This window comes from Ictalurus furcatus, chromosome 2 (assembly GCF_023375685.1).
Source record: "Ictalurus furcatus strain D&B chromosome 2, Billie_1.0, whole genome shotgun sequence".
NCBI classification, from domain to species: Eukaryota; Metazoa; Chordata; class Actinopteri; order Siluriformes; family Ictaluridae; genus Ictalurus; species Ictalurus furcatus.
In genome coordinates, this window is record NC_071256.1 from 1323614 (window position 1) to 1338340 (window position 14727).

A 14727-nucleotide genomic window follows, 5' to 3' on the forward strand; every position below is an offset into this window, starting at 1 on the left:
GTTTCATTTAGTTTGGACTTTCATTAATGTATATACGTAAACAACCGTATAGTTCTGTGTAGACAACTATAACTAAGTGTGCTGTTTTCCGTAAAGAACTGGATTCTCTGATTCTGTTTTCTTCTCTGACTCCTTGAGGTGTAGATCAGTTTGTTAATTTGAGCGTTATGATACATTATGTGAAAGAGTGTAAGTATCGTATGACGTGAGTAGCTCTCAGACACTTTCATTGTTTTGAAAATAGCTCTCAGTTGAAAAATGGTTGGAGAGCCTTGTTTTAGAGTAATAGGTTAACGAGAATAAGAAACGTTAATGCTAAAGAGTAAACACGGGAAGCGCGTTTGGATCCAAATTTTCTTTAAAAAAAGGGATATAAAAAATCAGTTCTTAAAATATTCTTATTTGTGTCAGATCACTACATTATGTTCTCACGCGCCATCAAGTCTAATCAAAACTACTTTAAAAGGATCCTTTTGAATATAAAATCAGAACAATATGGCTGACAAAAATCATAAATGGTTTTATTGAAGATAATTATTACATATTTATACACGAATACAGCTTTTGTATTTGAAGGTGCTTATATAAATGTGAAAAAGAAGAATAGCAGATAAATATCAACGTTTATTTTTTAAATACTATTTATTAAATATTCCATACTTATTACTTACTTTATATTTATTGTGTGGTGCACGGGGGCTTAGTGGTTATTTATAGTGGTTATTACGTGCGCCTCACACCTTCAAGGTCCGGGGTTCGATTCCCACCGTGGCCCTGTGTGTGTGTGTGTGTGTGTGTGTGAGTGTGTGCGGAGTTTGCATGTTCTCCCCGTGCTGCGGGGGTTTCCTCCGGGTACTCCGGTTTCCTCCCCCAGTCCAGACACATGCATGGTAGGCTGATTGGTGTGTCCAAAGTGTCCGCAGTGTATGAATGGGTGTGTGAATGTGTATGTGATTGTGCCCTGCAGTGGATTGGCACCCTGTCCAGGGTGTACCCCGCCTTGTGCCCCATGCTCCCTGGGATAGGCTCCAGGTTCCCCGTGACCACGAAAAGGATAAAGCGGTATAGAAGATGGAGAGGATGGATGGATGGAGAATCAATCAAATTCAGAAATACACTCATTCAGAATGAGAATCAATCTGAATCCGAATGAATCAGAATGAGAATCAGATTCAGAATTGCACTCAATCAGGATGTATCAGAATTAATCAGATTCAGAATTAGACTCATTCAGAATGAGAATGAATCAGAATCATACTTCAGTGATCCAGTACACTAGGGTACAGGGAATTTGATGACTTGTTGGGCTTATAGACATTACACATTACAGAAAGATAACAAAGACATGAACATAGACAACACTGCTAATATAACACACGTTTGCTATGAACACAAGTGGATACTGTACACTACACAACTGTAAATAAAAAAGAAGAATATTCAATCTAATGTGATGTCACACCACAGGGCGATTTGTGTGAGATACGTATGTATATATATAGTTTATGAAAGAGGCTCACACGCCTTGGGTAATGCTCATTTTTACAAACTAAAGTCTTAAAGTCGTTTTCTAAGCAGTTCTTCACAGTTCTCTTGTGCAAGCATTGGGGCGGTCAGAAGCTTTCTGAGATCCTGCTGTACTTCATTCGCTTCCATCGACCTCACCTGTACATTCCCCGCTATAAACTTAAATGTAGGAAGCCTCTAAACCTCTACATCATGTCCGAAGCTGAGAGCGCAGCACTGCGGCTCTGCACATACATCCTTCTCATAACATCACATAGCTGGAGACGTCGGAGTTCCATCATCACCATAGTAAAACGACTACTTAAAGTTGTTTGTTTTAATTTTGAATGGATATTAAAAATACAATATGCCTTGGAAAATGTATGTAAGTTGTGCACAGGCGAGTGTACGAGCTTACACAAGCACACACAAGCTAGAATGTTATATAGTGAAGAAATTGTTAACAGAGAAATCTGTCTGTGCTCCTCCTCTTTCTCTCTCACATACAAAAAGTCAGGAAGTCACTCCTCATTTCAGAGATAACAAAAGTCATTGTCGCTCCCTCTCTCTCTCTCGCTCTTTCTGTCAGTGTGTGCGTTCAGGAAAATGGCCGAGGCCAGTATTTCAGATGATCAGATTTCAGTGATCAGTTCAGCTGCTTCTCCTGCTCACTGTCACGCTGGACCTGGAGATGTGGAGTGTGATTTCTGCACCGGGAGAAAACACAAAGCCGTCAAGTCCTGTCTGGTGTGTGTGGCTTCTCTTTGCGAAACTCACTTAAAACCTCATCTTAAAATTCCTGCTTTGAAAAAGCACAAGTTAGTCGAAGCTTCTGGAAATCTACAAGAGAAGATCTGCTCTGAGCATGAGGAAGTGTTGAAGATCTACTGTCGTACTGACCAAAGCTTCATCTGTTATCTGTGTATGACGGATGAACACAAAAGCCACGACACCGTCTCAGTTAAAGCGTACAGAACTGAAAAACAGGTGAGAAAAGCAAGTCTAATCTATTCAGAGTCATTTCATACAATTTACATGTCTAATCTAAAGTGGCTGAAGGTTTTCACTCCACGCAGGAGACACACCTCATTCCACTGGTTTAATCATTCGGTCTCCGTCTATAAACGACTGATGAGTTTGATCAGTTCTCACTCCTGATCTGTTGGAGTGAAAATCTGATCTTTGTGGATAAGATTGGACACTCTCCTGCTTTACTCAGTTTCAGGATGTCTTTTTTTAAATTAATAATAATAATCATAATCATAATGTTGAAGTGAATGTTTAAAGTTAAGGTGTTTGTTAGTAAAGAAGTGCTAAAGCCAACATCTGAAGGTCATTTTACAGCTTTACAGTGTCGAATCATTAACTCTTTATCTGTCATTAATTGTTACGGCCCAGTCTAGGTTGGGCCGCACAGAGTAACCAGCTCGGGATTCAACTGGATTGATCTTTAAATAAGGGAAGCCAGGAATAACAACACAAACAAGGTTGTGTGAAAAAGGTTGTGGTATATTTTAACAGACAATACATACATATAATTGTACAACTTAACCAAACCAGGTGTATCTTCAGGGTGGGCCAAGGCCAAAATAATAAACAAAAGAAATCTATTGTTTAGGTAGCTAGCTTACCTAAAAGGAAAAGAAAGAAAAATACAAGGATTCTTCCCTAACGACCTAAGCAAAAACACAAAGAGACAAAAGGAACCCTCTCCCAAAAGAAATGGCAGCCACACCCCTACTGTCGGTGAACCAAGTGGACATATATACAAAAGTGAAGAGAATGCACAATAACCGATACAGGGACAACCAAACTCAAATACCAGAACAGCAGTCAGAACCTAGCATACAACAAACCATGAAACCACCTCCAACATCCCACACATTCTCACTCGTCTTCCTCTTTAAATATGGCCACCAATCTGTGAGGTCATCCTGGGAGGCGGGAGCAAGGCAGGTTAGGGCAGGCTGGAAAGTCTGGGAGGGAGTTCGGACCTGCAAACAAAATGTCACAGTACACAAAAACTTCCCGTCCCAAGATAGCGGGTTGTAACATTAATGTACACACTTAGCTCACAGTGCTAACAGCTGATCTCTGACAGGAACCACTGGTCCATGAAGACCGGCGTGTACAAGTAATGATGATGTTGGGTTTAAAATAAGACGTGAGCGTTATAATGACAGACTGTGAACACTATAAAGGTGAGCAGTGAGCAGAGACAGAGCTGCTCCTAGAAACACACACAACATGGACAACGAGTCGTTTAGAGGCCCAGTAAGAGACGGAGTTTCCAGCCTCTCAGTGTCTCTTCTGGATGTGAGGACTCACGCAGCATCATTGTCAGTAAAGATCTCACATTTGATGGAGTGAGGGAATCTCTCTCTGCTCTGAAAAAGAGACTCGAGGAATTCTGCCAGGAGGAATTCACCAAAATCCCTGAACATGGAGAGAGTAAGAGCAGGGTTCTTCTTTTTTCTTCACCTTCTTCTTTCACTTTCTGTCACAATAACATTGTGACTGATCTCGGAGTTCCCTCATCCACCAGAGTATGTGGATCACAGTGCAGGAACTCTGTCCTTCTACAGCGTCTCTGACACGATGAAGCTCCTCCACAGAGACCGCACTACATTCACAAAGCCTCTATACGACGTGTTCGGGCTCTACTGGTGTGATGAAACTGTGAGATTGTGTGATCCAGAATGAAGTGTGTAGTGTTTATGTATAATTCCTGCATGTTTCCTGGATTCTCTGCTGGGATTTCATCTGCTCCTCCGTTAACTCTCTCTGAGGACACATCGATTACATTCAGCTCTTTATATAGGATTTGTTTGCGGTTCCTCACCAGGATGAAACTATCAGGATACTATGAAGTACTATCGTTCTGTCCACTAGAGGGCACCCTAAATTTTCATGCAGAAGTTCTTCTTTGGTTGTCTGCATAATTTCCTGTCTTTATTATTCTCATGTGTTTGTTATTTTCCTGATTAGTTTCCTTATTTAAATTTTTTCTTTCTTCACTTGCTGGAGAATTGTGTGTTTAAGTTAGTCATGACTGCACGTCACATGAACACGTGGTCTTGGCTAGGGTTAGGGGTGTGATAGGGTTCACTGATCTCACACACACACACACACACACACACACACACACACACACACACACACACTCGTTTGTGTAATGTTTCACCTTCACTTGCAAAACTACTTAAGTTCCAGTTTTTCAGCGTCTCACTGAAGCTTTCGTTCTTGTAGTATCTGCTGTGTTTTGTTCTTGTCCTATAGTCTGTATGTGTCTTGCTTCGTATCCATAGTTCCTGTTGACGGTTCTTGTTGTCATGGTTTTGTTTGTTTTTTGTTTTCCACAATAAATGACCTACTCTTGCATCTGCCTCCACTGCCAAATCCTGACACTGTCAACTTACAAATTCTGGATTAAAAAATAGAATTAGGACCAATTCATTCTGGGCAGATTTCTCTTTCTCGTCTCTTATTGCTGGAGTAGCTTCCACACACTCACACGATCACCTCCACTTCCTCCAGGTAACACTCGCTGTCTGATCTACAGAGTCAGATGTTCCTCACACACCTCTTCCTGAAAGTTTATTAGAGCATCGGTTCTCAAACATGGGGTCTCCTGAGTTGGATGATGTTGCAGCACTTTGCTCAAAAGGAATGATGAAGGAGTCCCAGTCATCTTTACCATCATACGTGTTAAGTTTAGCTTTAGGTCCATCTGGAGCTCTACCACGAGGGGCTGTGAGGTGGTTGGTGGATGCTGAAGTAGTTGAAGGTGTGTGAGCGTTTGAACCCAAGTTGAAAGAGCCATTATAATGGCTGGGTTCCTGCACACGGCTTTCTGGGTCTCACACCCGAGCCAGGTGTGGAGGAAGTTGGACTAGCAGGGCTCTGTACACGTCTATCAGTGACCGCAAGTTCAGTCGTGAAAAGCCGGTCAGCCTCTGAAGGTCCTGTAGCATCACCATCTGTCATGTGGGTTCCATCAGGGACAGCTGAAAGTGTGGTAGTGTCTCCATGTGGACGTGGATCACGTGTCACCGTGCTGGCAAGGGGCTGCCGTGTACGAGCAAGCAAACTAGCCTCTGTTGCTTCCAATCTTTGGAGTAGAGGTGAAATGTCATGTCGGAGCTGTTTATTTTGCTGTGACAGCACAGCCAGTGTCCAGTGTGGAGGTCTGGAGCAGCTGATGCTCCAACTTCACCTTCTTCCTCAGTCATATGTAAGCTGTATTAAAATCGAGCTTGAAAACTTCTCTTTCTCGTCAATTTCCTTTTTATTTTAGATTATATATTTAGTTAATGTCCTCTTTTTTTAACTTCTAGTAGTCTTTAGATACCGAAACACATTCCGTGGAGGCGTGAAGAGAAACACACAGCAAAGAGAATCCGTTGCTGGAACTTTAATTACTTATTAAGCACGGAGTTCTGCTCTTGCCCAGTGCTAACGTCCATCCGCACCGGAGCCTACGAGCATACTGCCTTAGAAAACTTTTTGTTTAATGACAGATGGCAAACCACTAAAGGTGCATGACCGCCACCTACTGGACTGGAGTTTGGGCTGCCTTAGAAAACATAACAACACAGTCAACTAGTTCCGGTATGATGACGTGGCCACATCTGATTTTCTAATCCCGGACTCATTATTAAGACATATAAAATAACTGTAACTCAACAACTGTAATGAACACTACAACAGTATTAATTACAACACAGGAGTCATTTTACAATAATTGAAAAGGAAATGTTCAAAATGAACTCTCGGATAAGAAACTAGTAGAATTGAAAAAGAAAATGATCAGATGATATCTCATGACCTTAGCGTTATAAAGTTCTATCTGTTTGTTTCATATTCAGCAACCTCTCATTAAATAACTAATAAACAGTAATAAAGCCAGTACAGAACAACATTTTAAACCTGTTAACGTCACACTATATAAAAATAAAATCTAAACTTTTGAAGGAATTAGATTGTTCTGCTTGTGTTCTAAGATGTAAAATACACGTTCGCGGTTTAAAATCTGAAGTTTTGTCAAGTTTATCTGAGAGTTTTGAATTCTTTATTAAAATATTACAATCAAAGCTTTGCAGAGTAAAAGATAACAGCACAGGAGAATAAAGTTTCCCCCAGTGATGAAGTTTATGTGGTTCACTCATCTTCAACCAAAATGCAAAGACAGGAGCTTTTAATACTGAGGTCAGGATTTATCAGCAAGCCGCTGTAGTGACACATAAGGGTTTTTTTTTATAATACAAATCACTTTAAATGTATATTTTCAGATTATTTAATCAGTGGGAAATAACTACAATGTCTTAATTATGGTGTTTGTGAAAATCTCTGACTTATTCCATCACAAAACCATATATTTTAATGTTCTAATATATTGTCTGTGTGGATAATGATGATAAATATGTCTCGGTTAACTGTCTCTGTCTGTGGTCTGACTCCTGACTTGGATTCTGTGAACATGATTGTTCATTTTCAATAAAATAAAGTGACAAATCCATTACAGTTCTCTATTCTGATTGGTCAGAAGGCCCATCCATCCATCCTCTACACCTTTTCTCGGGAAACCTGGAGCCTATCCCAGGGAGCATGGGGCACAAGGCAGGGTACACCCTGGACAGGGTGCCAATCCATCGCAGGGCACACAAACACATACACACTCACACACCCATTCATACACTTTGGACACTTTTACCATGCATGTCTTTGGACTTGGGGAGGAAACCGGAGTACCCGGAGGAAACCCCCACACACACACGGTCACTGTGGGAATCGAACCCCCAACCCTGGAGGTGTGGGGCGAACGTGCTAACCACTAAGCAACCATGCACCATGTTGATTAATTTTCTATAACAGCAGGTCTAACCAGGGACGTGCAGAAGGGGGCGCTCTGGAGGCTTGAGCCCCTGCCCTTTTTCTGAATTATTTAAAAGTGCCCCTCTCCACATGAATTAATAAACAATTATATTATGTAAAAAGCATATGAATTGAAATGAACACAAAACGGTAGCAAATGAATCTCAAGAAGGTCTGAGAAGGTTCCTATTTATTTGTCCGTCTCGAGTCTGCCATCAGATAGTCTCGTTGTCGTGACACAATCGCGTTGCGTCTCGCTTCAACAGATAGACAGGTACGCCGAGAACACTAGCTCTTCTGCTAACCTTTTCGTAATATTAGCAGCATTTTATCCGCTTATCGCCGCTAGTTTTCAAACTGACCGGGAGGGAATGTGTTTGTAAGTTCTAGCTACTCAAGTTCATTATATTTCCAGACATGAAAGTAACCTTGTTATATTATATGTATGTTATATAGTCAGTAAAGGCACGATGCCGAACAGACAGAGACGTGGAAAAGTGAAGAAGAAGGGAGAGAAAGGGACAGCTTCCTTATCAACATGGGTGAAGAAAGGTGAGATAATCTGAGACAGAGAGTTGCAAAAAAGTCATCATATGTTTACAGAGAGTGCTGGTCGGTGTTAAAACCGTTTAGTTCAGTGGAGAACGTTCAGCGGACGCTATAAACTGGGCTACACGGGATATATTTATGCACTGAAAGGAGATGAAATGGTTAACAGAGGAGTATTTATAACCTCTGTGTTTGGGCTCCTCCTCCTCCTCCTCCTCCTTCTCTCTCTCTCTCTCTCTCTCTCTTTCTCTCTCTCTCTCTCTCTCGCTCACACACAGAACCAGGAAGTAACTCCTTATTTCAGAGAAAACAAAACTGATCTCTTTCGGTGTGTGAGATCAGGAAAATGGCCGAGGCCAGTATTTCAGTAGATCAGGATCAGTTCAGCTGTCCAGTGTGTCTGGATCTCCTGAAGGATCCGGTGGCGATCCCCTGTGGTCACAGTTTCTGTAAGGTGTGTATTAATGGCTTCTGGGATCAGGAGGCTCAGAAGGGCGTCTACAGCTGTCCTCAGTGCAGAGACACGTTCACTCCGAGGCCTGTTCTACGCAGAAACAACATGCTGGCTGAAGTGGTGGAGAAACTGAAGAAGACTGAAGTCCAAGCTGCTTCTCCTGCTCACTGTTACGCTGGACCTGGAGATGTGGAGTGTGATTTCTGCACCGGGAGAAAACACAAAGCCGTCAAGTCCTGTCTGGTGTGTCTGGCTTCTTACTGTGAAATTCATCTGAAACCTCACTATCAGTCTCCTGCATTTAAGATACACACATTAATCGAAGCCTCAGCAAAGCTACAAGAGAAGATCTGCTCTGAACATAACAAGCCGATGGAGATCTACTGTCGTAGCGATCAGACCTACATCTGTTACTTGTGTACGATGGATAATCACAAAGGACACGACACCGTCACAGTCACAGCAGAAAGAGCCGAGAAACAGGTGAGAACGAGAAATCTTTCCAGAATTAAATCATCTTAATGAGATTTTCCGTCTAGAAACAGGTGCTTTAGTCAGTTATATGATTTAAATATAACGGTGTATCAATCAGAAGGATTCGGTAAAATATTATTAATTTTACGTGTTCTGGTTAACAGAGTGTTAAATTTATCCTCAGTGATAGTCATCTGGTCAGATCTGTTAGTGAACATTTCAACTGACTGCACACACACACACACACACACACACACACACAGAGCTAGAGAGGTACTTCCTGTAAGATGTGTCCATGCCTGTGCTCTGAAACAGACTGAATCCAGCACTTAAACACGTCCTGAACACGAGACCGGTGCAGATCACTGAGGAGACTGAAGACTGGAGCTGAACTTTCTACATCATCTTTATGGTCTTCATTAGAATCACTCAGAGTTAAGATCCTTTGTGACATGTATTGTTAAAAGCACTTTATAAATACATTTGAATGATCACTCAATTTTAGTTTTATGTTTGGATTCTTTATTTTGCCACTAACAGCCTGGTAGAGATTTCTCGCTAGAACATGACACAATGCAGGAACCATGTAGAACTTCTACAACACTGAGCTACCAGCTGAGTGGATATTGTGATGTAGGAACTAATAAAGATGAATGTACGTCATAAACAGCTGAATATTAATGATGTGTCCTCAGAGAGAGTTAAAGGAGGAGCAGATGAAATCCCAGCAGAGAATCCAGGAGAAGCAGAAGAAGGTGCAGGAGCTGAAACAGACTGTGAACACTATAAAGGTGAGCAGTGAGCAGAGACAGAGCTGCTCCTAGAAACACACACAACATGGACAACGAGTCGTTTAGAGGCCCAGTAAGAGACGGAATGAGGGTTAAGTTTTAAAAAGGACCTCCGTTTGTTGTGTGTGTCTCCTAACAGCTCAGTGCACAGACAGCAGTGGAGGACAGTGAGAGGATCTTTACTGAGATGATCGGCTCCATGGAGAAAAGGCGCTCGGAGGTGACGGAGCTGATCAGAGCTCAGGAGAAGGCTGAACTGAGTCGAGCTGAACGACTCCTGGAGCAACTGGAGCAGGAGATCGCTGATCTTCAGAGGAGAGTCACTGAGCTGGAGCAGCTTTCACACACAGATGATCACCTCCACTTCCTCCAGGTAACACTCACTGTCTGATCTACAGAGCCAGATGTTCCTCACACCTCTTCCTGAAAGTTTTAGACCATAGGTTCTCAAACATGGGCTCTCCTGAGTTGGATGGTGTTGCAGGAGATACCCGAGCTTTATTTATAATGTGCATAAACTAGATATATTTTATACTTTGTTTGTGCGTGCTGTTTATCTTTGTTAGAAGTTTATTTTGCTTTCTGTAGGATTTAGCGTCTGGACATCGGTCTCCTCCATTAGACAGAGCAGAGTTTCAGACATCCAGCATCACTGACCGTCAACATCTCTCATTTGATGGAGTGAGGAATTCTCTCTCGGACCTGAAGAAGAGACTCGAGGAATTCTGTGAGGAGGAATTCAACAAAATCCTTCCACAGGGTAAGAGGAGCTGTTCCTGCTGGAGAAACACCACGATGGACGTCTTTACTCGCTCTGTGACATGTTATTTCTCATCACTGCTCCTGCTTTCTTTTCTGCAGACAGTTTACTCACCTGACACTGAACTAAAATACTGATTTAAAACGAATAAACCGACTCCATCACTTTCACCTGTTCCCATCTTTTACAACCTGATGATGCTTTTTGTTCTTCATTTCCATTTTTCTCTCCACAGCTGCAGCAGTTCAGATCATTTCACCATCAGAGCCACAGACCAGGGAAGACTTCCTGAAATGTACGACACACGCACACAAGCACATATACCACACATAGACACTACACACACACAGAGAGCTGTCTCACTTCACATAAATATATTCTGTGAATTAAACCCAACATGTTCAGTTTGTTTTTCTCTTTTATTTTAGATTTCTGTGATCTGACTCTGGATCCCAACACGGCACATCATTACCTCGTTCTGTCTGAGAAGAACAGAGTTTTGACGTATACAGAGAGAGAGAAATATTACCCTGATCATCCAGAGAGATTTGATTATTGGCCTCAGGTGTTGTGTAAGGAGAGTGTGTGTGGACGCTGTTACTGGGAGGTGGAGTGGGAAAGTGATCGAGGTGTGGCCATATCAGTCTCATATAAGGGGATCGACAGGAAAGGACCGAGTAAAAATTGTACCTTTTCCAGCAACAATCAGTCCTGGAGTCTGGAGTACTGTTATTCTTCTTTTCTCTATTTCTATAACAACACCATTAAGACTGATCTTACGGTTCCACTATCCTCCAGAATAGGAGTGTATGTGGATCACAGCGCAGGAACTCTGTCCTTCTACAGCGTCTCTGACACGATGAAGCTCCTCCACAGAGTCCACACCACTTTCACTCAGCCTCTATACGCTGGGTTTGGGGTTTACATGGATAGTGGTCATACATCAATTATGAGGCTGTGTGACCCAGTGTAACTAGTCTGTGATGTTTTATGGTCGGTGATAAATTGATTCACTTTCCTTTACTGAGTCTTAACGGTGACACAATTAACATTAAATCGTTAAAACACTGGTTTCAGACATCGTTTATATGGTGAGGTGTTGCTTCCTGGATTGTGTGGAAGAGCAGTAGTTATTGATATAAACTGTGTGGCAGTGATGATGATGATGATGATGATGATGATTTTGATCATGATGGTGTGTAAAGCAGCTTGGAGGTGTTCAAGATTTCCATTCCAGCAGCTCCGTAGCAGTTTGGAGATGAAGGTCTTGTTCCAGGACACAGCAGGAGACTTGGCTTAATGAGGGACATGATGAGATATTATTATGATATATCTTGTAGTTAAAGATACATTTTGTAAATACACTAATGCTTGAAGCTTAGTTGGAAATAAAATTTAAAAATACACCCCCCTGTTAAAATGGTGGATTTTTGTGATGTAAAAAATAATTCCAAGGCATTGGATATACCGTGGAAGACTGTAAAGAGAATAATCAAGAAGTGGACAAAGTATGGCATGACTTCACTTCAATTCAAACCTGTGACTCCATTTCCCAGAATGCACCATGAAATACAATCATGGCCGACGACTACAACTCCAAAAGCTACACGCTGTGACGTCACCTTCTCTTGAGAGCTAATCAGTCACACCTGTTCCCAATTACAAGCTCACGCCCACTACACTCCTTAAGAGACGCACGCACGCCTTTGCCAAGCCTGGATACCTTCTTTGTTTATTCTGGTTTTGGACTTTGATGTGTAGTTTTATTAAACTGCCATACTGCACTTGCTTCTGTCTCGGCCTCCGTTCTGAAATACACGACAGTGACACTACTAAGAACAGGACGTCCCTCTAAAATCTCTCCTGAGAAGATCAGGAGAAACCTGGTCAGGGAGGCTGCCGAGAGGCCTGCAGCAACATTAGAAGAGTTGCAGCAATTTCTAGCAAGTACTGGTGGCTCCTTACATGTGACAACAATCTCCCGAATTCTTCATATCTCTGGGTTTGGTGTAGGGGGGCAAGACATAAGCCTTTTTCAACCAATAAATAAGCTTCAGAAACACTGTGTATTGTGTATAAATGCATTGTTTTTAGTTAACTTACTGCACTGTTCAAATTTAGCTCTGTGTAGTCTCTTGAATATGTAATAATTGGTATGCTTATTGATTGTTTATACACGTGTTGATAAGATAATTGGGGGCGGGGTCTCGGGGCCCGGAGAGTGTAGGATTATACAAAAATGTTCAAAAGTATACCTGATGTGTCTGTCTGTACTGTATATGTGCGTCTTCCCCTTTAATTTTATGACTGCAGTGTGTTAATCTTAACTTCCTGTCTTTGCACCTCCTCTTCCCTTTCTGAACTGGGTTTGCAGGGGAGAGGTAGGTTTCTAATGAGCTCGGATTTAATCTGACTTCATCTCTACCTTAGATATCGCTTTCATCCCGGTGTTTTTGTTCTAAACCATATTTATGACATTATTTTCCTGTGTTTTATTATTTTCATGTTTTCACGTGAATTAAGGTTAAGATTAACAAGGTTATGTTGATGGAGTCGACCCAGTTGCCGTCCGTCTGTTTATTCAGTCAGTCAAAAGAAAACGCACAACCCGGACAACAGCCATTTACACACACGTACAGCATGAATAAGATTAGATTTTATACATGTGTATGTGTGTAAGTTGTTTTTTTTTTTTTTTTTTTTATAATCTCAATATAAAATGAGGAGACTTTATAACCCCAACCACACATGTAAGGAATAAAACCTTACACATGGTCTTTGTGCTCCTCCTCTTTATTTCTCTCCATTTCTTTTCTCCTCTCTCCCTCCCTCCCTCTCTCTCTATGTCTCTCGAACACACCCTGTTGTGCCAGTAATGTACACTAGGAAGCAGGAAGACCAAAGCTCATTTCAGAGAAAGCACAGCTGATCTCAGAGTCTCTCTCTCTCTCTCTCTCTCTCTCTCTCGCTCTCTCTTGGTGTGGAAGTTCAGGAAAATGACCGAGGCCAGTATTTCAGTAGATCAGGACCGGTTCAGCTGTCCAGTGTGTCTGGATCTCCTGAAGGATCCGGTGGCGATCCCCTGTGGTCACAGTTTCTGTAAAGTGTGTATTAATGACTGCTGGGATCAGGAGGATCAGAAGGGCGTCTACAGCTGTCCTCAGTGCAGAGACACTTTCACTCCGAGGCCTGTTCTATGCAGAAACAACATGCCGGCTGAAGTGGTGGAGAAACTGAAGAAGACTGAACCTCATCCTGAACAACCTGTTGGCTTATCCTCAGAACCACAGAGCAGAGAAGAGTTTCTGAAATGTATGTCTCTCTCTCTCTCTCTCTCTCTCACACACACCTACTGTCTTGTGTTACTTCAATAAATACAACTTTCGCACAATACTCTCATTGTAGGAACTGTACCTTGATAGCAAATGATTTCTCATACACACATGCAGTCCAAAACATAAATTGTGTTATTAATCCAAATCTGAGTTATTTCTCTGGAATGTTCTCTTCCCCTTTTAAAATATCTGTACACACACACAGCTGCTGCTTCACTTAAATATACTCGACAATTAAACTCACACAACTACCACTTTTCTGTCTGTTTTTTCTCTTTTATTTTAGATTTCTGTGATCTGACTCTGGATCCCAACACGGCCCATCGTTACCTCGTTCTGTCTGAGAAGAACAGAGTGGTGACGTATACAGAGAGAAAGAAATATTACCCTGATCATCCAGAGAGGTTTGATAACTGGTATCAGGTGTTGTGTAAGGAGAGTGTGTGTGGACGCTGTTACTGGGAGGTGGAGTGGGAAAGTGATCGAGGTGTGGCCATATCAGTGTCGTATAAGGGAATCAGCAGGAAAGGACGGGGTAGCGAGTCTGCCTTTGCACTTAACGATCAGTCCTGGAGTCTGGAGTACTACTGTTCTTCTCTTACGTTCTTTCACAACAACGTTGAGACCGATCTCGGAGTTCCACCGTCCTCCAGAATAGGAGTGTATGTGGATCACAGCGCAGGAACTCTGTCCTTCTACAGCGTCTCTGACACGATGAAGCTCCTCCACAGAGTCCACACCACATTCACTCAGCCTCTGTACGCCGGGTTCGGGTTCTACCTCGGTGGTGGTCGTGCGTCAGGACCAACTATGAGGCTGTGTGATCCAGTGTAACTAGTCTGTGACGTTTTATGGTCGGTGATGAATTGATTCACATTCCTGTACTGAGTCTTAACGGTGACACAATTAACATTAAATCGTTAAAAGACTGGTTTCAGACATCGTTTATATGGTGAAGTGTTGCTTCCTGGATTTTTCTGAAAG

General features: G+C 42.1%; 2 protein-coding genes across 2 annotated transcripts; both read left to right on the forward strand.

Moving 5' to 3' along the window:
• Positions 1-7893: 7893 nt before the first annotated feature.
• On the forward strand, positions 7894-11813 carry LOC128618412 (tripartite motif-containing protein 16). Its single transcript, XM_053641999.1, has 6 exons — positions 7894-8866; positions 9553-9648; positions 9788-10021; positions 10237-10408; positions 10644-10703; positions 10837-11813. The coding sequence occupies exons 1-6, from the start codon at positions 8276-8278 to the stop codon at positions 11379-11381; spliced, it is 1698 nt and encodes a 565-aa protein (XP_053497974.1). The 5' UTR covers positions 7894-8275; the 3' UTR covers positions 11382-11813.
• Positions 11814-12458: 645 nt separating this feature from the next.
• LOC128618445 (tripartite motif-containing protein 16) lies at positions 12459-14681 on the forward strand. The gene is made up of 3 exons (XM_053642044.1): positions 12459-12789; positions 13396-13720; positions 14030-14681. Exons 2-3 carry the CDS (start codon positions 13405-13407, stop codon positions 14575-14577), a joined length of 864 nt encoding a protein of 287 aa, XP_053498019.1. The 5' UTR covers positions 12459-12789; positions 13396-13404; the 3' UTR covers positions 14578-14681.
• The last annotated feature ends 46 nt before the right edge of the window (positions 14682-14727 follow it).